This window comes from Trematomus bernacchii, unplaced genomic scaffold (assembly GCF_902827165.1).
Source record: "Trematomus bernacchii unplaced genomic scaffold, fTreBer1.1, whole genome shotgun sequence".
In the NCBI taxonomy this organism is placed as follows: Eukaryota; Metazoa; Chordata; class Actinopteri; order Perciformes; family Nototheniidae; genus Trematomus; species Trematomus bernacchii.
The window spans coordinates 4,683,422-4,711,380 of NW_022987828.1; the positions used below are offsets into that span (position 1 = coordinate 4,683,422).

General features: G+C 40.4%; 1 protein-coding gene across 6 annotated transcripts in view; it reads right to left on the minus strand.

The window, feature by feature from the left end:
- LOC117499778 (neurexin-1a) overlaps positions 1–27,959 on the minus strand; it is a 228,207-nt gene that overhangs the window by 69,307 nt on the left and 130,941 nt on the right. For all 6 annotated transcript variants that reach the window (XM_034152400.1, XM_034152401.1, XM_034152405.1 and 3 more), the window contains one exon: positions 9,541–9,722. In XM_034152400.1, coding sequence (XP_034008291.1) covers positions 9,541–9,722 — 182 coding nt within the window. The remainder of the gene's footprint in view (positions 1–9,540; positions 9,723–27,959) is intronic.

Here is a 27,959-nt window from a genome sequence, read left to right on the forward strand (position 1 = left end):
AGGGGACAAGAGGAGGGTGAGTGTTTCTGCTGACGATGTGGTTGCTCTCAGGAGCCAAGAGACATTTTAAAAGCGGATATAGTTCCCCATCTCACCAAACCCGCAGTCAAGATTGGTTTCACTCGTGCTGACTTCTTACGTCCAAACAGAAGGTCTCTCTCAATCTGTAGCTTCCTGTGGCACATTATTTTTATTATGTTTGATGAGTCTGTGTTATTCTTTTGGTTAAGGCAAACAATAAACCATCATTGTCTTGTTCTTGGCACACACATAAGGTAAGAAACTCCCTTCAATGAAATAAAAGGAAATTAAACAGTGAATACAATAAATAAATCAGGGACTAAAGTTAACTGAGCTAAACCACCAACAGCGCACACCGATTCGCCCACTGTGACATGCAACAAAATGTTGCCACAGCAGCACATAATTAAAAACAGCATGCTTCTATGTGTATATTTTAAACAGGCTTGGATGGAAAGCACAAGGGGCTGGAGATGAGAGCAGTGCAGCAGTGAAAAAGGTAATTAAGTTGACCAGAACAAGGCGAGCTGTCTGTTTAATATTTAATATGGCCCCATACAAAGCACTTTGGAAGACATCAACAACAGGGCACCAACAACAATTATGAAATAATTAGCTCAGACGAAGCCTGGAAGATTTTTCTTTGCGGGGATATGTGCAAGTAATTGTATAATTAATTTCAGACTTGGCCTGGTCCAAATTGACTGTGCTCTTTGCGCGACCCTGGTAAACACAAACAGGCAACACTTGGCTCAGGCTACAGCGTATGTGCATATGTTAATGTGCAAGGACAGACAAACCTGTATGCAAAAGCTGCAACATACGAATGTTGTTTTTTTAGAGAATGCACTTTATTCTGATGTCCATCTCAAATTTGAATTATTTAGCTTATTGTGTGGAAACTAAAATGATACTGCACTACTTTGCTATATTTCAGATGAGAGGTGATGCTTGCTCTTTAGGGAAGGGAAAGTTAGACTGTGGAATTCAGCTGATATTAGCGGTCTCTCTTTCATGGGCAAAGATCGGGTGATGGCATACGAGTAGACCAGTCCAATCCCAAGTATACCAGGAGAACAATAGGGTGCACTTTCACTGCTGATAAATGACATTTGTAATTACAATGTCATTCAAAAATGCACAAATCAATACAAACACAAACTATGTTTATGAAAACACATTTCAATTTTGGTTAAACTTGAATGTTTACTTTTACATGTGTATTCTCAAGATTGCATGCATTTGGTGAAACTTTATATATATAAAAAACCCTTTAAGTTTATTATAATATCATATTGAGATTAAGTGAGAACAGAATAATGATAATATCTATAATATATAACAGAGTGATCCTATAGAAAATGTGCTCCATATGCATTAGCTGGGAGACGCTGTACTTCTGCTCACTGCAATGGAGCGAGAGAGAGTGAGACTATTTTTATCCAAGCCTGAGGGCAGGGGCAGCTGTGTCAAAAGTCAACAACTATAGTGACTCCATGCTGTGACACTCCAGTCCCAAACGCACACAATTGTAATATATGAAATATATAATAAATCATTTAAGAATACAGAAAAATGTTATATTAGCAAGTGTGATGTTATGTGAATCTTGGAAAAAAGGAATATGAAAAGGCTTATTTATTTACAGAAACAAGTCTAACCAGAATATGGAAAGAAGGCTGAGCTGGTTCAAACTAAATCCATCCTTTGAGCTGCAATAACAAATAGAATGTCAATGCTCTTAACCTTGTAACCCAGAAGGAAAGCGAACATGCCCGAGAGTGTAACATTGACGATGAAATCAAATTTACCCCATGTTAGCTATGGCAATATTGCTCTGTATGAAGCAGGGCCATAATGTATTGATGTACAGCTTTGAGAATGACAAGCTGTACTCACTGTGATTTGTTACACTAATAAAAGTGAAGACACATTATTGTCCTGCCCTCTCAAATACACATACACACACATCTTCCTCACTCTCTTGCTCTCTCTCTCTCTCTCTCTCACACACACACAAACACACACTCTTTCCTCTTCATGGACCACTTGGCTTTGTAGTGGCAAAAGAGCTTGAACAAATTGAGAAATGATTGGAATTGAAAGATGAGTAATGGTGATTCTAGCGCTGTCCCTTCTCAATATGGAGATGATGAGATTTGATTCCTTGAGGTCAGGTACATCATCCGAGCACAGCGGCGGCCCCGTCTATGACTAAAAGAGATAGAAGGCTATTCACTCTTAAATATAAGCTTTTTTTTTTTGCCACAATCAGTCACTGCAGACATCAAATCGATGTTATGTTCACCAGTGCCATACTATTACTACTGATCATCATCATCTAAACAATTTCAGCTTAAGTGCTATATGTTAACAATAAGATCTGTTAAAGGGTTTGGACGATTATCCCGTCTCCACCCTGTTAATGTTTGAGAGGGTAGCTACACTCTGCACTGACTAAATGAGGTCAATGGAGCCCCCCCTTTCTCTGCTATCTCCTCATCATGGTCAGCTATTAACTCAGCAATACAATGCCATTAGCCTAGCTTTGTGACACACTACACTGCAAAATGCCAAACATAGTGACTAGCAAACGGCAGTTCTGCTTTCATTGACACTCAGTGAAATTACAGGAAAAGTGGGGAGGAATGGAAATGGCATCTGGTAGTGAATTTTAAATGTGGTGGTGCTTTTGTAAATATGCATGCAGCTATGATAACTAGTATTCTTTCAAATGATTATTGAACCACAAAAGAAGTAGGGAAAACAGGAGGAATACAACTTTGTTCCAATCATTTATGTACAGAGAAAAGACTGAATACAACTAGAAAACAAAAGTGTTCCAACACAACATAAATAAAAGAAAATACAATTGACTGCCTCTCCATCTATGGTATTCTACTGATGATTCTCAAATGACATGCTCTGTTGCTTTTAGACCTTTTGACAGAAGTGGAGAAGGATGGCAGCTCCCGGCTGTCTTAACTTATTGTCCCAGTGAGCCGGGGAAACTGCAAAAGTAAGAGTGACTTGTGTCAGCACAAACCATGGAAACTCAAATCAGTTGTGAGATGGATGTGTTTACGCCTACCCTCTGTCCGTTAGAGCGAGACAGTCCAATGATGAATAATGTCATGGGGAACAAATATGTGTTTGGACAAGTTTTTTTGATACCAAGATACTTCAGCTTAGCTCTTACATATTCTAGGTAAAACCAGGAACTCTGCATGGTCTAGCGTTTAATTTTCTCCCGCTATAGTCTCCAACAATTGGTTTAACAAACAGGATTGAATGTCTAGCAGATTCAATGTGATGTGATATTGCAATTTTAATTTGAAACATGGTCTCTTTAATTTAGAATCTGCTTAAAACGCATATCATCATGAAACTAAACATTGCACCCCTATACTTGGTTTGTTACCATAGCAACAGCATATAAAGTCAGGAGACAACTGTTCAAGCACTATAACACCTAACAAATACAAATTATTTAAAGATGATCAGCTGAATATGGATTTGAACGCCTTATCAGACAGTAACATTAGTACGTCTGTACCTGCATTTATATTCCATTTGTCACATATATGCACACAGTGTATTTCCACTATAACATGGAATCTGTCAGTAGCTGTAGAGGTGTGCTAATATCGGATTGATGTGCCTTCACCAAGCAAGCAACACAGAAAGGCTGTAAAGCACTGAATCCTGGGGGTATAGCATGCAGTTGGTTATAGGTCTGCGTGCAGAGCGAGCATGAGAGGTAATTACTGGGTCTGAAACCTTAACACGAGTAGAGGATAAGAATGAGATCCTTTCCCTGGACTGGTGTTTTAATAGGAGTATGGGGGATAGCGTGACACAGGTTTTCTCCTGAGACATGTGGCACCTCTCCCAGGTAACAACCTCACCTGTAGCCTCAAACCAGACTGCACGGTACTCGCTTAATGAAGCATGATCATAACTCAAAGAGTAAGGTGAACTGCAAAAACACATACAAGGTGACATTTTCTTGCTTGAAAATGGAGATACCAAGACAGTTGGCCCGGAAGTCTTTTTTTCAAGCCATTTTACATGATTAATAGGCTAGAGAGCAGGAGTTGAAACTGCAATTAAAGGTGTCTTCCATCAGAAGAAAACCCCCTTTCGAGTAGTCAGCTAAAGGAGGACCGAGGGGAGCAATGCTCCACCAGAGAAGTCATTATTTCTCCACCATCCCCTCTGCTCTATGGAATATATTAACTTCACAGTGTCGCTGTCTTAGCCAGAGTGCCTTCATTGCTTGTTTTTTTAAAGGGATGCATGCAATTAGAAGAAGGGAAAGAAGAAAGTGCTTGGAATAGTCTCCAACCCCCACACAGATTGAGTACCAGCACAAAACAAGCTCAGTGGGCCCCTCGGGGCCCTGCCTCAGACTGAGACTGAGGAGAGCCTCAGATACTCACTGTCACCGCTGCTCATTGACAACAAAAAGGAAGAAAATAACTACAAAGCCTCCATTTCACTGTGTAAATGGCTTCCTAAATATGTACGGATGGATTTCCAATAACAGACAGCCGCCCTTGTTTTTTCATGAAAATAATACTTCCTTTGTAGAGGAATAAAATACCTAAACAGTATTAAAGTAAAAATCCACCTTCACCTTAGTATTGGTGGTAAAATTATACAGACATTGCACAGTCACATGTATTTCCATGTTCAACAATGAAGTTACCCCCCCCCCCCCATCCTATAAACTTTGCTCTAATTATTCTTCCACGGATTACGGTGCTGCAAACACCGAGAATCATTACACCCATAATTCCCTGTTTTACATAATGTCACAGTGAATATTTCCCTGGATTTGACTTGCAGCTACAGTACAATTATTAATATAAAAGTGACTGATACTTTGCGGAGGTGTGCTATCATCCACAGACAAGTCTTATACCCACACAGGATACTTGTCCAGGTGACCTCATGATTATGCTTCACCTTCGAAAAAATTACAGGGATTGTGAAGAATCATGATAATTGGAGAAACTGCAGAGGCATTATTATGAATCTATTCTTCCTTCCATGTGCCCTACAGTAATGAGCCTGAGGAAAGTGATCGTCGTACATTAGATGGTTCACTGACTTCACAGTCATTGTCTTTATCTGCGATAGAAAGGAGAGGCGGGGGAAGGATCCCAATTCCTTTGAGGTGCATTTAAATCATGGTCTCCACATATTACTCAGAAAATTCCCTCTTGAGAGTGTGAGCTGAGATGGCGTCCTTCAAGCCCCGCTGGGTTTCCTGTCATCATGAAATGGGAGCAGGAGATTAGGGGGGTGAGGGATGTAGAGGATGGAAAAAGGGGGTGGGGGTAAATACTGAAATCTGGTCTAATCCCATCTCATACAGCTGAAGATACACTCCTAAGACATTTCTGCTCACAGCTGAGGATAAATGGAAGGAATGAGGGGGAATACCATTGGGAATGAGCTTTATAATATATTGTTTGGAAAGAGTGCAACTCCGAATAAACTAACAACTCCAAATTTGGCTTACATATTCAATAATGTCAATCATCTAGCGTGTCACACTTGCAAATGCTTTTGCTTATTGTACTCTAGAAAAAAAGAAACGGTCCCCAAAGTGAATACAACTGGCTCTCAATACAATGATTTAAAAAAGGGCCACAAAGGCATTCTATTCTTTCAAATGTCAGTGTGAGCCGCTAAGGGTTAAGATCAACCGGATACATCTTTTGCAGGTGACTAGCTGAGTGCTGCTATTCTTGCATAAGAAATGCATCAAAGTGGCAATTTTACACAGATCATTGTGTTTAATGGAGTGCTGTAAAACACGTCCATTCCACTGTAATTAATGAGGAAAAGACAGAAGCGTGGAACACATATCTAGAGGGTTTTTATCATAAGTATTCCAATTTCATAATATTGTCATTTAATTTGCTGCGATTCTAACGTTTGGCGGCAGCACAAAGCTAAGGAAGAGCTCCCTTATGACAATTAATCAGTTATACTTCGTTGAAATACAAGACGTCTTTTATAACTCACTTTAAACTCAATGACAGTTTTATCGGCCATCAGTTTCATTTTAATACCATTTAATAAGATATGTTTATTTGGTGTTTCATTGATATCATTTGGCAAATCACTGTTGCAAGTTTATGATGCACAGAACATACATCTTGAAACACATTTCCATTCTAGTTGTGCTTTTAACAGCTCTTTTGCTCATAATAAATGACTAGACAAACACAAATCCAAAGCACAACTTCTGTGCCGCCATTCGTGCTTCTGCTTTTGTTGTTCTATCACGCTTCTCTCTTTCTAATGAAACGCAACATTTCATAAACCCCCCAGATTAATGTGCAGAAATAAATAAATAGGAAGGAGCATTCAAAGTGACTGCTGATGCGAGAGGAGAGGGGATTCTCACAACACACTGCCCCTGCTGTAAGAACATGCCGTATCAACATTTCCCCCCTACATAACGTCAACGGTATACTGCACATTTCATCAACAAAGCTACGCATGCATCTGCGGAAAGCTACATGATCTTCCTGCCTTGTTTTCCCTCTCTCACCTCTCCTGTCAGCGCAGTTTTGTTCTCTACATCTAACATTCATCACTCGTCAACAGTTAACTTAAAAGCTGGCTTACATCGGAGACTGTCTCCTTTAGAAATGTTTCCACCAAGTCCAGCCCTGTGTCTTCAAGAGCAAACGTCTTTTTGCTCCAGTGTAGACACAAAAGCTATTTCTACTGTCCATTAAAATATTTCTAAGGTGTTAACATGCTAGATACTTCAAAGTATGTAATGCACCAGCATGCAAATGACCAAATGTCTACCAATCCTCCTTCAAGTCTGGTCATGAGGACCTGAATGAGAATGAACTTCATGGTGTTTACATTTTATGCAAAAGGAAAGGAATTGTTCAGCAATAAGTTAGCGAGTGTGCGTGATGTACAAGCAAGTGAGAACATTTGTATGTATATTAATTCAGCACTGCATTGGGATGAGCTACCTGCCAAAGCCCTGTTGTGCCATTTAATTTGAAAAAGGTGCCCTGCCTATGCAAATCGTTGGAGAGGACATTTTTCATCACTCGCATAAAAATAGTGCATAAAAGGAAATCTCGACTGTTTTATCCCTGTTCAGGTGTTTGGTGCAGATGGACAGGAGCCCAGAAATCTGCCGAACACACAAGGATCTTAGTGGAGCGTTCACACATCTGTCCTTTTACACCCATATTCCAATTTATGTTCTTTTGAACATCTTGTTGCATCTCTGGCTGCCATTTGCTGATGAATGGAGTGTGTGAAAAAGGTTTTATCCTTTTAAATTGGTCGGTTACTCTTGGACAAAAACCAGTGGGCCCTGAGGAATGGTAAGAAAAAACAATGCGAAAAAGCAAATCTTGGTCAAAATAAGTACAGATTAGGGCTGAACGATTCATCGATTTTAAATGATGCAATTATCAAATCGCAAAGATTTTTTTTTTTTTTTTTAAAAGAAAAAAAGTGTTCTTGTGTGTCCACACCAATCAGAAGTGCTGTGCTCCACATGTACCAGTCATTGTTAACCAATCAGAAGTGGCCCATGATAGTAGGTGATGGACAGATTGATCCAATCACCTGCCAAGTATTTTTGAAATACTTTTGCAAATGGCTTCCAATGGAGCTTTCCTAGATGGTTTGGTGAAACAAACCATCTGAGTCAGGTTAGTAATGCTCCATCACATGTTTTACATCTATTACAGGGTGAATCTTAAACTGAAGCTTGACTTTAAAGCAACCCAACGGAGGTTTCATGTAAGTTTAGTTCTTTCACTCGTAGCTCGGGCTGTGGGGGTGCTAGAGACGGGAGCACGTTGATACGACCTTCCTAGCCGGAGATATAACCGCATTTTACAATATACTTCCGTTGGGTCGCTTAAAAACAAATATCGCAAATCGAAATTGCAATATCTGTCAGAAAAATCGCAATTAGATTATTTCCCCAAATCTTGCAGCCCTAGTACAGATGTCTCATAAGAACAACATCAAGGTGCTTGTCCTCAGGACAGGCCTTCTTATGTCACTGTGTGTGAACTGAATGTGTGAATATTGGTGTGTGTTTGATGACAACTTCAAGACAAATTCATGTTTGTAAGTGTGTGCTGATCTGTAGTTTTTCTTTCTGTGTGTGCATGTATTGTTCATGTATGCTCCTGGCTAGTATTAGTATTGTCATGTGTTCAAACGCATTTTCATTAGGGGGGCTGCACACGCACATATGAATGTTAAGAATAAACAATTGAGAAATGTAGTATTTTTTTATAGTTAATTATGAAACCACCATGGGAATTATATCACAGTAGATTAAACAGTGTTACCTATATAATTGTGAAATTAACAGTCTAAACATGTAGAGGTTGTTGTGTTGGGTGTAAGACCCATCTGTACTTACGGTAGTATAATATAAATCAGTGAAAAGGAAAAAACAAGCACATTTGAGCAGCTGAAAACAGCATTTTCCTGACATTTCTTACCTGGAAAGGTTACGACTTTTCCATTATCAAAACACTTGCCTAATTATTTTTGCAGCTGTGGTTACAGCTAATCAATTGTTGTTTTATTCCACATGTTATTATTCATGAGTCATGTAACAGACAGATGTTCAACCTGTCTCAGATTTAGCACCTCTCAATACTTGGGTACTACACAGGGAATTTCATTTTAGCACCTTACCTCCACAAGTCCATTGTGGGTTAGTTGCTACACAGTGTGCATAAAAGGGCATTTCAAGTTTTATGTCAAGAAAATAAGAAAAGCATTTACAGGAAAAACGTCATGGGTGTAAAGACGAGTTTAAAAAAAATAAAAAAATGTTGTTGATGGATGTGCAGAAAACATCCAGCCTTACCCTTACTACTGCTCTTATTTGACTCTGGCCAGCAGGGGGGACCGCAGTCCCCACAGCTCCCTCCTTCCTGGGCTAATGAGTGTTGTTGTCAGTAAGTGGTGCTGGCGGGAGGAAGGTCATGTGGCAGCCAGAAAAATTATGTCCAGGTCGGAGATGCACTGTATGGAACCACCCGTATTACTGCACCATTTCCATCAGTCACACACACTCACACACCAGAGGAAGGGAGCAAGCTTTCAACATAAACATACTGATGTTGTCTTGTCATTAAATCATGGTTTCATTCTACAAAAACTCAAAATGTACTCTATAAATTGTGTTTGTTTCAAAATATTGGAGTCACTGCAACTTAACAACTCACCAACTGTAGTCAGATTCTAATTGAAATGTTGCCAAATTCTAATTGGTAAGTAAGTTATAATTATTTTCCAGCTGCATCCCTTCCACTTTAAATCAGTGGAGAAGTAATGTGAAAAATCCAAAACGTTGGCAGGCAACAGTGAAGGATCCCACCACTCATTGAAAGACATTGATTGAGAAATGTGTTTTATCCTAATGTGATGCAAGCACAGTGTAATGTGGTACTTTGTTCTTAAAGGAAACTAATAAACAGATTTGTGACTTACGATGTGGAGTTTGAGGAAGTCTCCGAGACCAGAGGAGCTGTCCACCCTCACCAGGACAGCATCCTTCAGCTGTGTGCTGAAGCCGATGGCCAGACGGTCTGCCCTTGTGCTGGGACGATCATTTGGCGGCCACGTGTACGTGATCAGTCCGCCATCTCGCCCAAATATGTACGTTGTTCCCGCTAGAGGAAATGAAAGGAGAGAGGACAAATATTAGAGGTTAATAGTATATTCCCTTTTGCAACCAAGTAGCAGGCGTGAACTAACTGTCAACAAAAAAGCATTATTAACACCGCAAAGCCGGCATCCATGCCATGTGTGCAGAGCACCGTCAGTCTGAAGTGTTTCATTGTGCTGAGTAATGACTTTGCTAAGCACTGAGCAACATATCACTCTTGAACAGCTCTCAGCCCCATCTGAGGGTTTAAGTACACTCATGTCAATTCGTGAGACGGGAAAATTCAGCAGAAATGAGGGAGGCAGGTACTGGTGCCGCTTTCCTCATAATGCTGCACAATTACTCAGTTTTACTGCCACTGCCTGCTTCACCTCTCAAAGAAAGAGATACAAGCGAGTGCAGGAGGGTTTGCAGTGGTGTCCCCGATGCCCAGGTAACCAGCAGGCCAAGCGGGCACCTCCCCGTCTCTCACGCTTCATTAGCAGCCTCAAAGGCAGACGCAGCATTATTGACTGACTGGTCCAATTATGTCCTCTTTGTGACCTCCAAACCAGCTACTTCCTGTCTCGCTGCATTAGCTCGTTTTCTTTAGAAGCAGCATAAAAGGTTTGAAAGTGACCTGGTAGGTGGAAGATTGGTCCTAATTATGTAGCTATTCAGTGAGAAAGAGCCTTGTGGCACTATGCCAGTAACCGAGTCAAATTGATGGTAAGAAAGAAGTGGGTCTAGACTAATGAAGGAAGTGGTAAAAGGTGGCTAATTGTTCATGTATAAAGCCACAGTCTAAGGTATTGATGCTTGCGAACCGTAAAGCTCTTCACTATTTCAGAGCTGTCGGAGTTATGTCAGTCAAATAATGTCTATTTTTCTCAATTAGAACCCGTCAATTGGAAAGTGTTTCAATGCATTCCTGCCAGGACATAGACACGTATGTCGGGGGAGAAAGTGTGTATACGTGTGTATGCAACTGGGAATGAATAAGTATGTGATTGTGAAAGAAATGCCTGTGAGAAAGGCTGAAAATAAATGCAGCTGTCAGATTAGCATAAAAACTGCTATCTTCATGAAAAATTGGAGCTCTGCTTGTGTGTTATTCATTTACATGTGTGTGTGAGTGAGAAGGAGAAACCAAGAGGGAGCGAAAGACAGAGTGTGTTAATATTCATAGAGGGGAGGGAGTTAAACAGCCTTAGACTGAACAATAGATTATAAATCATTCCGACTGTAATTTCAATATTTTCTTGTAAACCAGTTCACGAGAAAATAAAACTATCGATACATTTTGGATTTATTTAAATATGTTTGTTGTTTCCCCCCCCTCTGGCTTTTCTTCACAGTGGAGTGATTACAGCGCGTCACTCTACTATCAAGTTCCCTTTCCAATTCCACTCCCTCATTTGAATCAATACACACTGTCAACCATTAGCTAAAAAGAATTGCATCATTAATTAACGATAATGTGATTAACAAATGATGTCGGGACATACAGATCTATGGCGAGATTTATTGTTTTCATAAAGCATAACTCGCATTTGTAAGACGTAATGAAATAACAGTGTAAGCATTCTTGTTCGCCTAATGGACAAAGCGTTATGAAGCTTGATGACTTCCACAAAGGAAAAGACATTATGCGTAATATATTTGCGAGGCAGGCATCATTTCTTTTTCATGAAGTCTGCCGGCTACCGCTGAAAAACCCTCCCTTGTTCCACTAATGCATATCTGATGTTAGCCCCTTCACAGAGCAATATCCAATTCATGTAGCTCGCGCTGGACTGTTGTCACTGTCTTCGAGTTTCCCCCCCAAGCCACAAACATTTGCTCCATGCTCCAGCTTATTATAAATAAGCTCTTTTAAACCATGTCAGTGTTGGAACTCACTGGGCCCTTAAGCATCCATTTCCCCCTCTGTCTATTCATACGATTTGACACCCACTTTATCCCACTGACAGCTTATTTACTGTTGGTGACCTCCAAAAAAACCCACAGTATAATATAAAGATTACTCATTTCAGTGGACTGGTGTCTTGCTAGTAGCTCCCTTAAGCTAAATGGATAAATATCAAGACCCTGATGTCAAGTCACCAAAGGTCAACCAAACCAACTACTCTACTCTACTGTGACGTGTAGATTATATAAATGGTTCCAGAGAAGATTCAGAGAGGGAAGATAATAAGGTTGCCAATACGTGGTGAAGCAGTCTAAAATCCATACAAGCATGTAGGACTAGTGAAAGACTCCTTGAGGGACTGTTGGGGATTAAAAAACATTGAGGAACATGGCTAATGCACACCTACTCAGTATTGCAGTGACATGAAATCAGCCAACACGTGCCTGTGTAACTCCAGCGGTGGGAGTAATTATGCTCGAGCTCCGTATTTGCTATTTGTGTGCCCAACTGGGACACTGGGCACGATATGGATCTGTTGTCGTCATTAGATACAGTAGTGTCCTGGAAATACTTGGCTGTTTGTTGTGTCTTTAATTTGACGAGAGTGTTCAGTTAATTCCCTCTTTGCCCACTACTAATATTAAAGAAAATAAATGTAAGGACAAGAACAAGATACAATGAGGGGTTTAGCAAATCCACCTGTGTCATAATGAAACATGGACCCCCGTCTTGTATATCATGCCATAGCTGACTTCTTTTGTCATCATATCTAATCAACCAACACGTTTGTTTAAATTATTTCTCAAGCAACAATTTGTTAAAAGGTGTAGTCTCCCAATTATGCTCTCAAAAATGCTCCAGATTGATGTTGCATTAAAGGTCCCATGTCATGGCCATTTCCACTGATCATAATTCCATTGTTGAGGTCTACTAGAATAGATTTATATTGTGCAATTTTCCAAACTCACATTGGTTTCTCATACAGCATCTCTGTAAACTACGTGTATTCACTGAATTTCACTCTTTGCCTTTAACGGCTCGTTGGAGCTCCAATAGCTCCAGCCCCCACCCTCCCTGTGAGCACAGTGTGCTCTGATTGGTCAGGACGTTGTGAATCGCGCTGAGCTGCGTGGTTTCCTTGTTTAGCGATACACAGCGAAACACAGCCAAACTCATCCTGAGCACACACACAAACTCACAGCCGAAGTAAAAACAATAAGTGTGGCTTGATATTGAGTAAGAAAAAGGTTGATAAACGCTGTGAGAATGGGTCTGCAGAGAGAATTTTGCCGCGATCCCAACTGTCTGTTATCAGCCTGCAGCCAGGGGGCTTAACGTAACGGCTCCGCGGACGTAACGTAACGGCTCCACGGATTGGTCCATTTGGTTCCGGGTACCGCATGACCGTATCGTGTCATAGCTCTGGGCGTGGCTACTGGGTATCCAGACGTCACGATGCCCAGGAAGAACATGAGAAATCTCCAACGAGGCGTTTTGGGGAGGTCTTTTCTGTGTTAGAGTTTTACTCGCTACAGGGTGTACTTTGAGGGTTTTTGACTCTGCAGACCGTTTACATGCATAAAAACCTTCATAACACACAAGGGGACGGGTAATAACCGGAAAAGCATGACATGGGACCTTTAAACTGTAATGTACTATATTTATGGCAATATATATGGATGAAAAAATGCAAGTTTTTTCAATATTATGCAGCCCTATTTGGTAGGTCTTACTCACAACTATTAAAGACAATCAGACCTCCTGGATGAACTCCTCAACCGCAAGTCTCCTGTGTTAAAGAATAATGAATTAATTTGTCTTAATGTTGGACTACATCGAGGCGCTGGCTCTACTCTGCTGTGTCAGTTAACATCAAAGGAGATAAACATTGGCAGATCAAACACTCTGCTTTCATTAAAAATGTAGCACCATCCCCTCCTGCATTTGACCAAAGAGGTGTGTGGGATAGTACAAATATAGGAAAGCAAGCATGGTATGTGTGGTAAATCCCCCCAGGCACGGACTTCTCAATGTCCGTTTCTGCTGGAATGAAGCAGGAGCATATAGCACTCGAAGCGCTGTTATGATAAATAAAGTGAACAGTGACACTTGTAGAGGCGGATAGGTGTGAGCGGGGGAAAGTGTACTGGCTCTGTGTCCCAGTGTAGCAGTGGTAGGATGTTTAGAATACATAAACCAGGGAGACTGTATGACTATAGTACTCAGCTGAGGTCAGGCCCGCAGACCGTCTTTCCTCTGACCTCTAACACGCCCATCACGCCGAGCCTCATATTACCACCTCTGCCGAGAAACTGGGGAAGAATCCAATCATAATTACATAGTTGTGATGGAAATATGAAAATGAGAAATGACATTATGGATCTGCTTTCTGTCAGCACCGAGCACGTGCTTTTCTCTCTTTTTGCTGCCAAGGATTCCCGTAATGACTGCTGTGCAAAAATAGATTACCAGAGATGTGGCAAAAGAAAAGCTTTTTCAGATTATCTTTTGATCCTTTCCATGCAATGTCTTGAATGGAGTTTCGGAGTAGGATACCTCTTTTCCAAATCCGCTCTTATCTATATATGTAATATACATGTTTATATATATATGTCTTATATATAGATATAATGTTTTATACACTTGAGTATACAGCATATCTTTACAATGGAACCGAGCCGGATGAGGACAAGTTCAGTTCATGACTTTGACAGGTGACTTAAGTTGATACACTATGTTTTACCCCAAATCATATAAAAATACCAAGCTATATTAGTTTAACATCATTTGGGTTTAACTTTAGTCCCCCATGCCCCCCTGCCAGGAGGAGTACAATTAAAAAGAGGCTTAATGATGTTTATTGGATTACAATTTCAGTTTCCAGAAAAATCATTAGCACAATTTACAAGGTGTCCAATAAAACACTACTGGTATGTGGTAAAGGAGCTATCTCCAATCAATGCTCCTGAAGGTTTAGTGCCATGAAGGGAAATTCGGAGTCAACTTGATCTATTTTTTCTACCCCCTGGTCTACCTATCTCACTATATTTGATCTTTTGGACAATTAAATTGGTCTAGTGGCTAAAGGGATAGGATGGCATGTAGAATGTGGAGTTATGAGCAAGAGCGTTCAAACTGCATGTCCTGACTTGGCAGCGACTACAAAGCTGGGAAGTACTGAGACCGCCGAATAGGGTCACTGTTCACACAGCCTCAGTGAATAATTAAATGGCCCATCATACCCCATGATCCAAAATAATGATGCCAATACAACAATATCTGTCTATGTTTATAATGTAGGTATTTTTGTTTCATCCACAGTATAATTCCTCCCCAGGCTTCTTTGCCAGACAAAATGGATCAAATACTATTCAAACATCTTGTGACATGAACCAGCAATAATGGAAGAAGGAAAACAACATGATTTGATTATTCAAATGTCAATGGATTACGTGTCTGAACTAAAATAATGTTTTTTGTTTCCTATTAGCCAGTCTTGAAGTTATTTCAACATTTGCAGAAAATAATTGCAGTACAGAGGGATCTCAGCTTTTCCCTTTGATGTCAACGATCTTTGTTAGAGACTGTGGAGGTTTTAAAGAATAATGTCTTAGTGTGCACAGTCACTTCCATTTATTTTCTATCTCATGTTTTATGATACATTATTGACAGTGCTTATAAAGTTGATATAAAGCATTATTTTATGGTTTAATTATTTAATGAGAAAGGGTTTTATATGATTCTCTCAATTATTTAGACAGAAACAATTTTCACTAATGTGTTTTATAAATAGAGTCTTTATATGTTTTTGGTGTAACTATGCCATTTCATCAGAACACACATTGCATAATTGTAACAATTATTTTATGTAACGCCATGGATTCATTTGAAATTGCTGTACTGATCTTTTGTCTGTTTAGCAGCAGTTATGTCAGTAACCATTTGTTTTATACAGTTTATTTCTGATTTGTTCACCCTTTCTACCTCTATGATCACCCTTTCTGCCTCTTTAAATGTAAAGAATGTTTCCAAGAAAAGAGCGCGAGGACTGTACTTTTCTGTCACTGCTCAGTGGGGCTTTGTGTTGGCGAGGTGACATTTCTGTCACAGTGTTTCTTGTCTGTGCCAGTTTGGTGTTACGGTGACATACTGTGAACTTAACCGCTCCAAAGTAGGGTAGAAGAGCTGTGGCGTTCAGAATCACCTGGGATTTTTGCTTGTCCGTTTCCCCTTTGTAGTCCAGGTTGTGTGTGTGCTGCTCTGCATTTGGGCTCTGTGCTACTTCCATGCCGTAACCATGTCATGTGTGCAAGTACGGATCCTACAAAGTATTTATCTCGATATGTAGGCCAATTGGACTTTATGGCTATTCCCTAAAGCAGGAAAAAATAGCATGCTTTTTTGTTTTATTCCAAGTATATCCACATGTGGCTGTACTTGAATGAGGAACAGGTTGATGGATGCACCCACACTGACCAGACTGGCCCTGTAGTTGGCTGCTGTTTTTAACTATTTAGTTTACCTTTGGAAACAAAGCTCTGGTTGCCAGTAGCACTGATATGTTATCTCATCCCAAGCTGATTAAATTAAAGAGTGAGATATTTTTCTTCTGGCAATTCTGAGTTCTCTTGAGAATACTTTGGTAGATCCATCTTATATTGCGCTCTACTGCACATCAGAGCTTTTAGAGCACAGTGCTTTAGCTAGTTATAAAAACCACATATACTTGTTATGTATTCTACCAAGTAACCAAAAGTCGTATTATTGCATAAGTGATTTTTTTGTATCCTGCCCCATGGGTTATATTCCATGTCAACATGTCCGGCAGTGGCTCAGTCAGTAGGGGCTTGGACTGGGAGCCGTAGGGTCGCTGGTTCAAGTCCCGACCAGACCTAAATATGGAGTGTGGACTTCTACTTGGAGAGGTCCCAGTTCACCTCCTGCCCTGCCGTGGTGCCCTTGAGCAAGGCACCGGACACCCCCCTTCCCCCCCACTCCCATTTGCTCCCCGGGCGCTGTACAATAGCTGCCCACTGCTCCTAGTACTAGACTCCTTGTACTAGGATGGGTTAAAAGCAGAGGCCAAATTTCACTGTGTGTGCTGTGTGCTCTGCATGTGTGACCATTAAAGAGGGTTTCATCCCTCCCTATTCATATTCAAAATTCAACTGACTTAAAAAAACAGAGCCCCCAGTATTTAAAATAGAAAATGTAGGAAAATTGGGTTGAAAAGGTAAAAACAAGATGGAAATGATTTAAAGGATAAAGACTTTGGTTGTGCTTGAAGAAAGCAATGCTAGACAAAGTCTAGTCTCCCCTATAGGGGTGTTATTAGTTTTTTTCTACTTTTCTCTATCACAACATCTTTATTTTAGTTTTGGATAAGGAGACATTGTACATTGGGAAAGTGGTTATAGTATATAACCACTTTCTGGTGTACTCTGGTGGTAATATATGTCACTTTTGTAGCTGTAACCAAATATTTTGATGCAAGGTGTGTCACATGTAATTGCCATCCTCTCAATGGATTAATAACATTGAAAACCAGCTATTAAAATATCAGTTGAGAGCATTTTTGTCTTCCAGTTGTTGGGAGTCTACAGCCAGAGCACAGCCTCTGGTTGTCTGTCCCCCGGGTACAGATGAAGAAAATTCAGCTGGACAATGAAGCGAGGTCTAGTGGATACTGCTAGATCCCTGTGGCCACCCCCAACCCCCCACCCAATCTCTATTTCTGTATCTGTCCATTGTTCCATTGCAGTATAGCGAGGTCCTTTCAACAATTTAAACCTCGCTCTCAAGCTTTGCTCCTGGAAAAAGCCATTCTCTATCTTCAGTGGTGTGTGAGCAGCCCTTTGGGAGACTAAAAAGGCTCTGGATTGTTGACTTGTCTTAATCCTCTTTCAGCACAAACAACCACCTCCCTTATAATGGAATAGGTAGTTGGAACAGAACCAGCAGGCATGAACAAATGTTTCATTACAGGTTGGTTCAACATATTACTTTAAAAGGGGACCTATCATGCAAAATGCACTTTTGTACGTCTTTTATACATGAATATGTGTCCCCGGTGTGTCAGGGAACTCACCAAGTGTCAGAAAACACAACCCTCTCTTTTCCTCCATACCCAAATCTCTAAAAACGGGGCTGCAACGGATCTGATACAGACTGATACAGATTTGAACATTTCTCTGACATCAGGACGGAGGAGCTCCGCCTATATGGCCAACTCTCCACCTATTAGGGGAATGAGAGGTTGCCGTGGCATGGTAACAGCATGGTAACAGCATGGTAACAGCATGGTAACGTCATGGTAACATGACGCTCGTAACTCGGCCCCCTCCTTTGCAGGGGGGCGTGGTCAGCTGCAGCGCATGCAAAGACAGGGTGGAGGAGAGCAAAATAGAGCGAAATGAGGCATGGCTAAAATGCATGATCTGTTTGGTATTTTGAAAAAGAAAATGTATAGATATACCTTATATAGGTATGGCCCTACAATATATTATTCAAATATAGCATGATAGGTCCACTTTAAGTGACAGCAAAATGATCTACTGATGTGGCTGCAAGGAGTCAGGATTCTCTCAAAAAGATTAAAACACAGGATTGATGTAGAAAATAGATGAGATGCTCACTCATTACATCATTCGAACCTTGCTATAATTCTCAGACAAAACATTTATCGAGTGAGCATAGAGTGAAAATTGAGCAATTTAGCCAGCTAGTATATACCTGCTGCAGCTCTGTCATGAAACTAACCCACACCATAAAAAACGGTATACTGAACACTGCAACATTCCACATTTCTCTCCTTATCTTTTTTTTTTTTAAGTGATAAATCCTGCTTTCAGTCTTTATCAGGATGCTGGAGCTGAGCTATTCTCTTTGCAGTCAGCAGAAAGCAGAGTGGACAGAGGTACTAAATCAACCAGGAGCGCAGTCGGCCTGCTAACTCTGTGTTGGCTTAATAAGTCTGGGCATATTGGCACATATACAGCACAGTCAATATCAACTTTTACAGTTCATTGCCCACAGACTTAATCTTCACCACGGGCCGATACAGTTCAGGTATATCCCCTGTTTGGGATTGGGATATTATAAACACCTTTGCTGATGCAGCACATGTGTCTTAATGTATTTCAACGTATTTCGAGTTATTAACAAAACATACGTGAACATGTTAAGTGGCAAATAAGAAAACCAAGATGAAAAACAAAGCTTTATACGCAAAAAGAAACATGTAAAGTCCCTAGACAGTTTAGTCTTCAGGCTAGACTAGGCAAATATTCTAATTAGTCAATTTCCACAGGATTGTTTTAACAGTATCCAGTGACCTATGAGCCTTAAGCCCCTTCTAATGAAGACAATCCCAAAGCAGCATTGCTGCTTAGGACAGCTGACAGTGTCCAACCTGCCTTCATAAGCTGCAAAGGATTAATCCTCTCGTTCCCTGCTTTGCTAATTTGATGTAATTAAATTAAGTGGAGACTAAAAGTGGGGCATTGCTGCTTGCCCCCATGATTGGCCATCCGTATTAGAGGGTATAAGATGCTGGTTTCCAAATTATATGAGCAACAAAACCTAATAAAAACAGGGGGAGAGAGGAAACGTAGGAGCACTTAAGTCAGACCTCAAGGCGGGTACAGTACAAAGTACAAAATGACCACATCAAAGAGGAAGAGAGAGGGAGGGGAAGAGGGAGAGATAAAGATTTGCCATAGAAAAATGGTTAATTAGAAAGTAGTTTGATGTTCTTATATTGCAGGGAGCAATGGCAGACACACATTTTAAACTTCATAAACCTTTAATATATATTGTTAGGGAAGATTGTACATATATATTATTGTAACACCCTCAGAAAATCATGTATTTGCTGACCATCAGTAGAAGAATGCAAGAAAGGAGGACTACATGATTTCAATGTTAGATGTGGTTAAAGTAGCTTTCCTGCCAATTCATTATGGTGGGGTTTTTAAACAAACAGGGCATTAAAACACTGCTTTGCAGCTTGCAAATAATACAATACTCACCTATGTTATTTTAGTGTTTTAGTATATATTGATTTATTTAATAGTTTATAAGCTAATATGAGGCTTCAGCAGTCTGAATTAGCTACATGCAGTAGGTATCTCATGGTCATTGTGTGTACCGTATGTACTGTACTATAATGTAAGCTATGTTTCCTCTGAATACCATTCTATGCAGACATATACATAGTGTGTCCTTTTGACAGCTGTAATGTACTGGTCTTTCTGTAGAGCATAAAGTTAACAACTTCATTTTTAAAAGGAGCAATGCTTTGATAACATGCTTCTGTAACAATACAATTTACCAATGTGTGATCAATAAAGTGCATCTAATCTTAAATCTAATTAAGTGATATGTTGTCATACATGGTTTCCTATAGTGTCTCAGCTGTGGTTTTGATGTGGTTAAAATATGTAACTTCAAATTGCAGCCTTTTTGATAAAGATTTATTTTTTAGAAGGTATTAAGATATACTCAGAACCTATTCTTTAGTGAGCCCTACACCGATACAATGTGCAGTTTGTCAAGAGATTGAGAATCAAGAAATATGCCCCTGCATCAGACTGTGGCAGAACTTCACCATATTTTATTGTCTCACTGCTCCGAAGAGATAAGCCATCACCTCATCATCACAGGGCCCCGGGTAGCCATACCAACCACCCTCACTCTTCATGGCAGGGGACCATCAATTCATGGTTGAGGTAAAGTTATGCCTCCTGGGCTTGTAACATAATGCCATGAATGCTCAGTCGACCAGTGTCACTCACACCCTACTAACCCCCTCCTCTGCCATGCTTACTTCCCCTAAGCCCTAAGTGATACATGAGCCTCGTGGAGCAGAATGGCCCATCCAGGCAGAGCAGACAAGACCCAGTGTCCGAATTGAGCAATACACCAAACGGGCCCTTTGTTACCCGACCAGCTGCATATCTGCCTCCCCAGCCAACAGCCTTGGCTCTGATAGAGGTGTCTCACAGTATCGACAGCTTCTAATTTACTCTCTCATCATCACTTGCTCCTCAGACTCAATGCTCCCTTTCTCTCAATTCAGGTCAGCCATTTTGTGTGCCAGCAATTTGTTGATTAGATTTTTCTGCATCCAGTGTTTAATTTGCGTGCTAGCGAACACACATATCAAAGTTAAGACTTAAATAAAATCAAGCATCAGTCGATTCCCTGCTTTTTCACACGTAGTTAAAAGCCTCTTCGACTGATTGCGTGCCATCAGACATCAGTGCATTATTTAGTTTCAGTGTGGCAGTGCCCTCGCATCTACCAAACATCACAGCCCCGCAAGTGGTCTCTAGAAGCTGTTGTCTTCTCTATTATGGAGCCAACAGATGTGGAGTATGACTGCAGCTCTAATTACTGAAAAGACAAGTGTGGGGAATAATTACACAGTGAAAGTGAGGCAGAAAACAGAGTCCAGGGCCAGAGCTCTGATCTGAGACTACAGACAACTCTGGCTGCCCATCACCATATGCAGCCCAACCTGCATCAGCTCAGATACTGCCCTCACAAAGAAGCTGCTTCAGGATCAGAAAAAGCTCCTGCGCTTTTCTGAGCATACTCCCACATTAGCGCTATTCTTAAAAGGAAATTATATAGAGGTCCACATTAGGCCTTATTGGAAAGATATTGTGCCACAGGAAGGCTTTCTTTGAAATTATTTAATACATCTGTATCTCTACGTGTAATGGAAAATATCAGTCGGCTCCCCACTGTAACAAAACACTGTTTAGCTCAAGGCAATGTACATATGCAGTAGGTAGCTGAAAGCAGAGCATAAACAATGCTTCAAACACCAGCAAGAGGACACTTTAATACACTCAGTGTGGTACATTTAATTCACTGCGCAATATGTATGGTCTTACATTTACATCAGTTTTCAAAGAAGCCTGTGACATATCACCTATAATAATGTGTTGATACAAATGCCAAAGAAAAACTATCCCTCATGCTAATGAGACTAACTTTCATGTCGTCCCTGCATGACCGCATAGCTTTTACTGTTTACTGCTTTTGTAAGCCCTACCCAGGAGACAGCAAGCACGCCATGGCCTTAATTGCAGAATTAAACATCTGCTTTGCCAATGCTGAGTAGCCTCACTTTGTAAGTAAGCCTTTTATAAGTGGTGAGATATAATTTAATTAGCTGCATATCTTATAGAAATAATACAATGATATTAATATGGAGAAAATCATGAGAATTAAATATTGCATGTGTACTGATGTTTCGAGTTGTTTGAAGTTTTGTTGAGCTGCAAAACTACTGCCTTCACGATTTATATACAGCCAGCCTCCCCCTTATCAACAGGATATGTAGGAGAGAGCTGTGCTGTCCTCTATCTCACTCGGATGCCATGTATCTACCAACAAATAAATAAAAAAAGGAAAACAAATATGTGTGGGTATGCGTTGTATTTCTACACTATGTTGCAAAATATATGCTAATATTAGCTTGCACTTAGCTGTTAGGCAGGCGTGTTGTTATCAGCCCCTGCCAGCAGGCCCGAGGCACTAAGAGATGGAGGGAGCAATGAGGAAGGTGAAATCCCACACAATCCTATTAGAGTGGATTAGGAGGAAGCTTTCTTTCTGTTGCCGCTCTGCTGCAGGTGAGCAATTGTAAATTGCAAAAAAAGAATAGCTATGACATGGTTGGTTCTTATTGAGGCCCATTGTCACACAGGGCAGTCATTATTTTAGTTTAACTTCTCATTTTTCAGCATTAATCCAAAACACATTATCAAAATGGCTGCGTAATGATTTATAAGCTAAGAATAATTAGTACACTGTCAATCAAACTACCCACGTAGAAGAGGATGGAGTTTTTTTTTTTCTTGCTCTAAAAACAGACTTGTGAAATCTAAGTAGAGGCTCATTATTGATCAGGTGATCAATGGCAATCATACATTTTCTTCTTCTGCAAGCTTGCAGCCACAGAAACCCATCTCCCCAGCCTCCCCTGTGGTTGGGGTCATCAAGCTGTAAAGGCTGAAAGATTTCTCCCTCCATCTTCAGTTTTTTTTCTCGTATGACCTTTCCCAGAACCAATTAGTCCACCACTTGGAGAGTTACCACTGTATTCTTGGAACTACAGCAGGTCTGGACTATTGTATTTTTACACCTTCCAAGAGCATATTTCTCTTTATGACCCATTTTAAATGATAACTTACCAATGATATGTTCCATCGTGTATAAATGGAACTTTTCTCCTGTGCAACTTTGCATATTACTTCAATTACCCACATTCACACCCTTGTGACAATGATTCAAAGCGATCAAAGAGCTGAAGATGATTTGGGAGAGTTGCTCTTTCGGGTGCAGTGAGCTTTTGTGCATTTGTGAGTGAATGTGCATAAGTGTGTGTGTGTATATTACAGGCTTGAGTGGTGCAGAGATAGCTACTGCCTCATTATGATGACAGAGAATGAGGATTCTTCAGAGTGACTGAACTCAATTCATATTAGATTTTTTATTTATTTTCAAACACAGGCTTTTGCATTCTTTATCTTCACTTTTTTTATTGAAATGTATACATTTTTCCCTTTTTGTGTCGTTCCCTCTGGAAAATAGGAGAGGCATTCATCAAGTCAATCAGATTGGACTAAGCTCTTTTATTACCAAATCAAATCTCCAACATATTGATCTGCACTACAGCTGTATTGTTTCATCATGTTTCAAATCTTCCATTCAGTTAATGTTGCAAAATTCCAGCAGTGATCAAACACTTGAGGCATTTACACACAAGGGGCATTCATGTTGTTTGTTTAATTTGCAATTCAATATTTTAAATTATGGTTTTTGTCATGAAAAAAAAATCAACACCATTATTTTTAACAAAACAAGGTCTTTCCTTTTGAGTCTTGTTTTGGTGTTTTCTGCTGTTGCAACAAATTCCCATCATGAGAATCATTAATCGCTCATATTATCTCATGACTGTTATTCATCGGCTGTAGTCTCTCAGAGTTACAGTGGCATTATCCCATTTTATTTTGCCATTGTATTTGGCTGGGTTAACAGCTGTGTATGGGTGAAGTCATCATTGTGCACTAAACATGCTGCCGTTTGCTGTATCGTTGATTTCCTCAATCTGTGTGAGATGACACGTTTTCTTTATCCCACTTGTTAGATACCATATGGATGTAACACTAGCAAACATTCATTAAAGGTCATTAAAAGGAAAAAAGAAGGTTTGAAAAGGAAAGCCAGAGGTGTAAAGAGACAGATGGACGGGATGAATAAGAAAGAGGGAGATGGCAGAGAAGACGATGTGTTGATGATGATTCACTTAGTGCCTTGTGGGTAAAGAGCTCCTTGACTCAAACTCATCCAGGACCCCATGCCTCTTGAATAAAAGGAGGGGGCTCTTTTCCTATCTCTGTCTCCCAAGTCTCTAATCCGAAACCAGACACATTACTCAGCTGACCCCTCGCTGCCCACCGCACGAACAGTCAGGTCTCATTTCCCTTCATGCCATCCGTAGCTTGGTCACCACAAAAACCACACAGACCACTGCAGGCGCAAACTGCTGCCCACTCTATCTGCTTGGATGGACTCAATAGACCATGGGGGGGGGGGGGGGGGGGGGGGGGGGCGTTAGGCTCAGCGGTCAGGGAGAGATGAAGTGCAGACACGGGGACGAAAGGAAGGAAGTATCACAAGATGGGAGTAGGTTAAAGACCTAAAGCGCTCACAAATAAAAAAAGGAGGGTGTTTTTTTGTTCTCACACATCAGAGAAAGAGGAGAATGATACGACTGCAGTCTTCACTCTCTCTTTCCTGGGTCAATAACTGCTTCTACTCCCTCTAGAGCAGAGGAACATGTACTCAGATCCTTATCAGGGCAGCTATCATCTCCGATGCCTCACAGAAGCAGAGATACTGTCATCCTCGCACTATCGCAGAATGACATCAGCTCAGAGACATGGGAGTAATTATATTATACAAGCTCACAACACACCGGCAGCGAGGCAACATCAGGGACCGTGCATTATCTCTCTCTTCTCTCTTTTCCCTTCTTTCCTCACATTCTCCATCTCAGGTTTTCTTTCTTGTCTATATCCTTTAATTTTTGTTTTCCCCCCTCTCCATTCTCATCCCCCACTACTCTGTTCTCTGCAGCAGGGTTAGCGCACACAGCACTGTCTTGAATCCATTCAAGCATTGGCTCTGAAGGAGAGCATTACAATGTATTATAATCACTGAAATTGCCATGCAGACTAAGCTCAAACCACCAAATATTGAAACACAAAAGCAGTTTTGCTCAGCAGTTGATGGAGCAGGTTCTTGGCGGCAGGGTGGGGGTTTTCCTTGGAAGTGTCAAGTTTGTCACAGATCTGGAGGTAGATTTCCCCTCTACATGGGCTGATATTCTGAGACCATTTCCCACATATATCCACATAGAATAGGCAGAGAAAATAAGTGTGAATGGAAAAGAAACTGAATATTTGTCTCAGACAGAGGCAATTTCAGGTCACCATCTTATGCATTAACCATTCAAAGTTAAATGAATATTTGTAGCTTAAACTCTTAAACACTTTTCCTATTGACCAGGTCATCGTATATATGCAGTCTCTACTACAAAAGAACAGCAGGTACAGGAAGAAAAAAACAAACGAAAAGCATAACCTAGTTATCCAGCATATCAAGTATCGTATCCATCTCTGGGAAAGAAGACTATCACCTCTGGGAGTATATTCATGATAAATGGTATGTCTACTCCTCAGAGTTGATACTGTCTGAACCTCATTACTTCTAGCCCTAAACAAACAATGCATCACACTCCAACTCAATTTCATACATCCTGACCATGGTAATTTTATTCTTCTTTCCACATAAATCAATGACAGACATACACGTTCAATACAAAGGAGAGGAAGCATGGTTTCTCTGACAGTTTGTTGATATGTATAGAGAGTAACGTGTGTTTTCCTATGAAATCACTTACAGTGATTGTGTACTCGCGTCTTGGAATATTTGAAAAATAGATAGATTGCCCACAATTGGGGCAGCCAGAGTTAACACGTATTTAGTGAAAGAGCATTTTGTTGAAATGGAGGCCATTTGCATATAGAACTAAGTGTTGGCAGTAGGGCTGTGCAATTAATCGTATTTTAGTCGCAATTACGATTTTGGCCTGCCACAATTACGAAAACAACATAATCGAAAAAAACGATTATTTTGCTTTGCTAGGTTGTGACAGTGCACTACAACATATTTGATCTAATTTATTTTAGTCTAATTTATTTGTATTTATCATATTTACATATGTTTAGTAGCTTGTTGAAGTGCGCTCCAAAATATTTGTTGATCTTGTTTATTGGTATTGATTATTTTGATATTATTTATTTAAATGTAAATATAAATGTATCATTTATTTTATTTATTTTTGTATTGGTTTTTCAGTTGAATTATACATTTAGGGTAATCAACAGTTAAAAAGATACTGTTCAAATTATTATTTGTATTTGTTTTAAAGTTCAATAAATGTTTGTTTTCAAAGTCAATGAATAATCGTATTTAATAATCGTGATATCAATTATTGACCAAAATAATCGTGATTATGATTTTTGCCATAATCGCACAGCCCTAGTTGGCAGTGTCTATTAGTTTTGTTGGGTTTAAATGCACTGTGACTATGATGTTAGGCAGGTTCAGTTGCATACATATTGTAAATAGGATTAGATTTGAACATTGACCATGACATCAAAGGCTATGATAGAGACAGAGGAGGGGGGTGGAGACAGTGGGACATAATTGAAGGTAATGTAAGGCTAGTTTCTGATGTTTAAAATAGAGGGAAACAGATACTGTTAAACATGCAGAGTTAGAACCTGAGGGGCTTTGGCTCTTGAATGCACAAATTAGACGGAAAAAAACTGCGCTGTGCATGTTTAATTGCTGCCGTGAAGAGACACCCCATGTAAGGAACAAGCCCCATGAAAATTAAACCAATTGCAGCACAGCTAAGACAACAGCACTGGGGCTTTTTCTTTTACAACAGCAGGCTTTGTCCTGGAGCCAGGTACCATGTTGAACAGCACGTCTCCCATTTTGCATGTATGCACCCTCCCTGTGCTTATCAACCAAAACTGTAATCATGTTACCGAGGACAAGCTTTCCTTTGCCTCCCGCTCTTTTTCTCTCACAATATCAGCATGATCGCTAACTATGATATCAAGTCATGGAATGCGCCTGAAAGCACTCGATGCCTCTCGGGGTTTTAAAGGGAGAGCAGTAGGGCGAGCTGAGCGGTCTGAGCTCCAGACAGGTCACAGCAGAGCGGCCTAATTGCCTCTCTTGTTGTCTTAGCAGGCCTGCAATCCTTCCATCTCCCCATCATCACTAAGGAGCTCTGACTCGGTTGGTACAGGTCTAACGCTGCCCAGTGATTTGCGCTTCAATTTGGTTTGAGCTTTTCCTCCAGCTTGTCCAATAAAAGCATCCTCAAAATGCCAGTACTGCTCTGCAATGGTGTTATTCCTCACAACTTGATTCACTGTTATTATTAAACTTTAATATTTGAGAGTTCAGAACCTTACAGTTGAGATTTGGTGTACATTATTAAGCAGTGTCTACTCAATGGAAGCAAGGGTACCTCAGCATTACGTCAGTGTTATACCGGTAGTGATTACGTCACTCAAAAATGCTTGGACAGAATGATAACTAAAGAGTATTTTAGTCTTATACGTACGATATTGCCTCAATCTTAAATCTAACAACTGCAGGTGAAATTCACACATCGCAAGAAGTGACCTTTTTTTAAAGAAATGATTCTCACACATACTGTATTGAGAAGAGCGTACTGCAGTCGATCATGAATACTTTGGGTTAAGGTTATATAACTCCTAAGGGATGAGTTTCTTCCTTTTTCTCCCCTCTCCTTCCTTGCTTAATGCCTGTGTCATGACCCTTCTTGCCAAAGCGGGTACAGAGGCCTCCTCCCCACCACGCGCTGGGCAGGGGCCAGGAGCACCTCGACACCCTGCAGAGCTGGAGCCAACACATCTTTGTCTCTCTCAAACACCCAGGGGCAACATGGTGCGCCACAACGTTCTAATCCTGTCTAATCTGGACACAGTGGAGCATCTGGAGATAGGGATATGGCTAATCTCAGACATGGAGACAGAGGGCACTTTGCTGAGACAGAAAAATATGGGATAATTCTAAGCTTGGCTCGCTGTGCGTCTAGGAAGGGGGAATACTAAATACTAAAAAGTTAACACTATTTTATAATGTTTAGACTTGAAACAGGGTTAACATACTAATGAGTTGATGAAAGTTTATAATGACATTTAAAACTCACAATAAGTTACT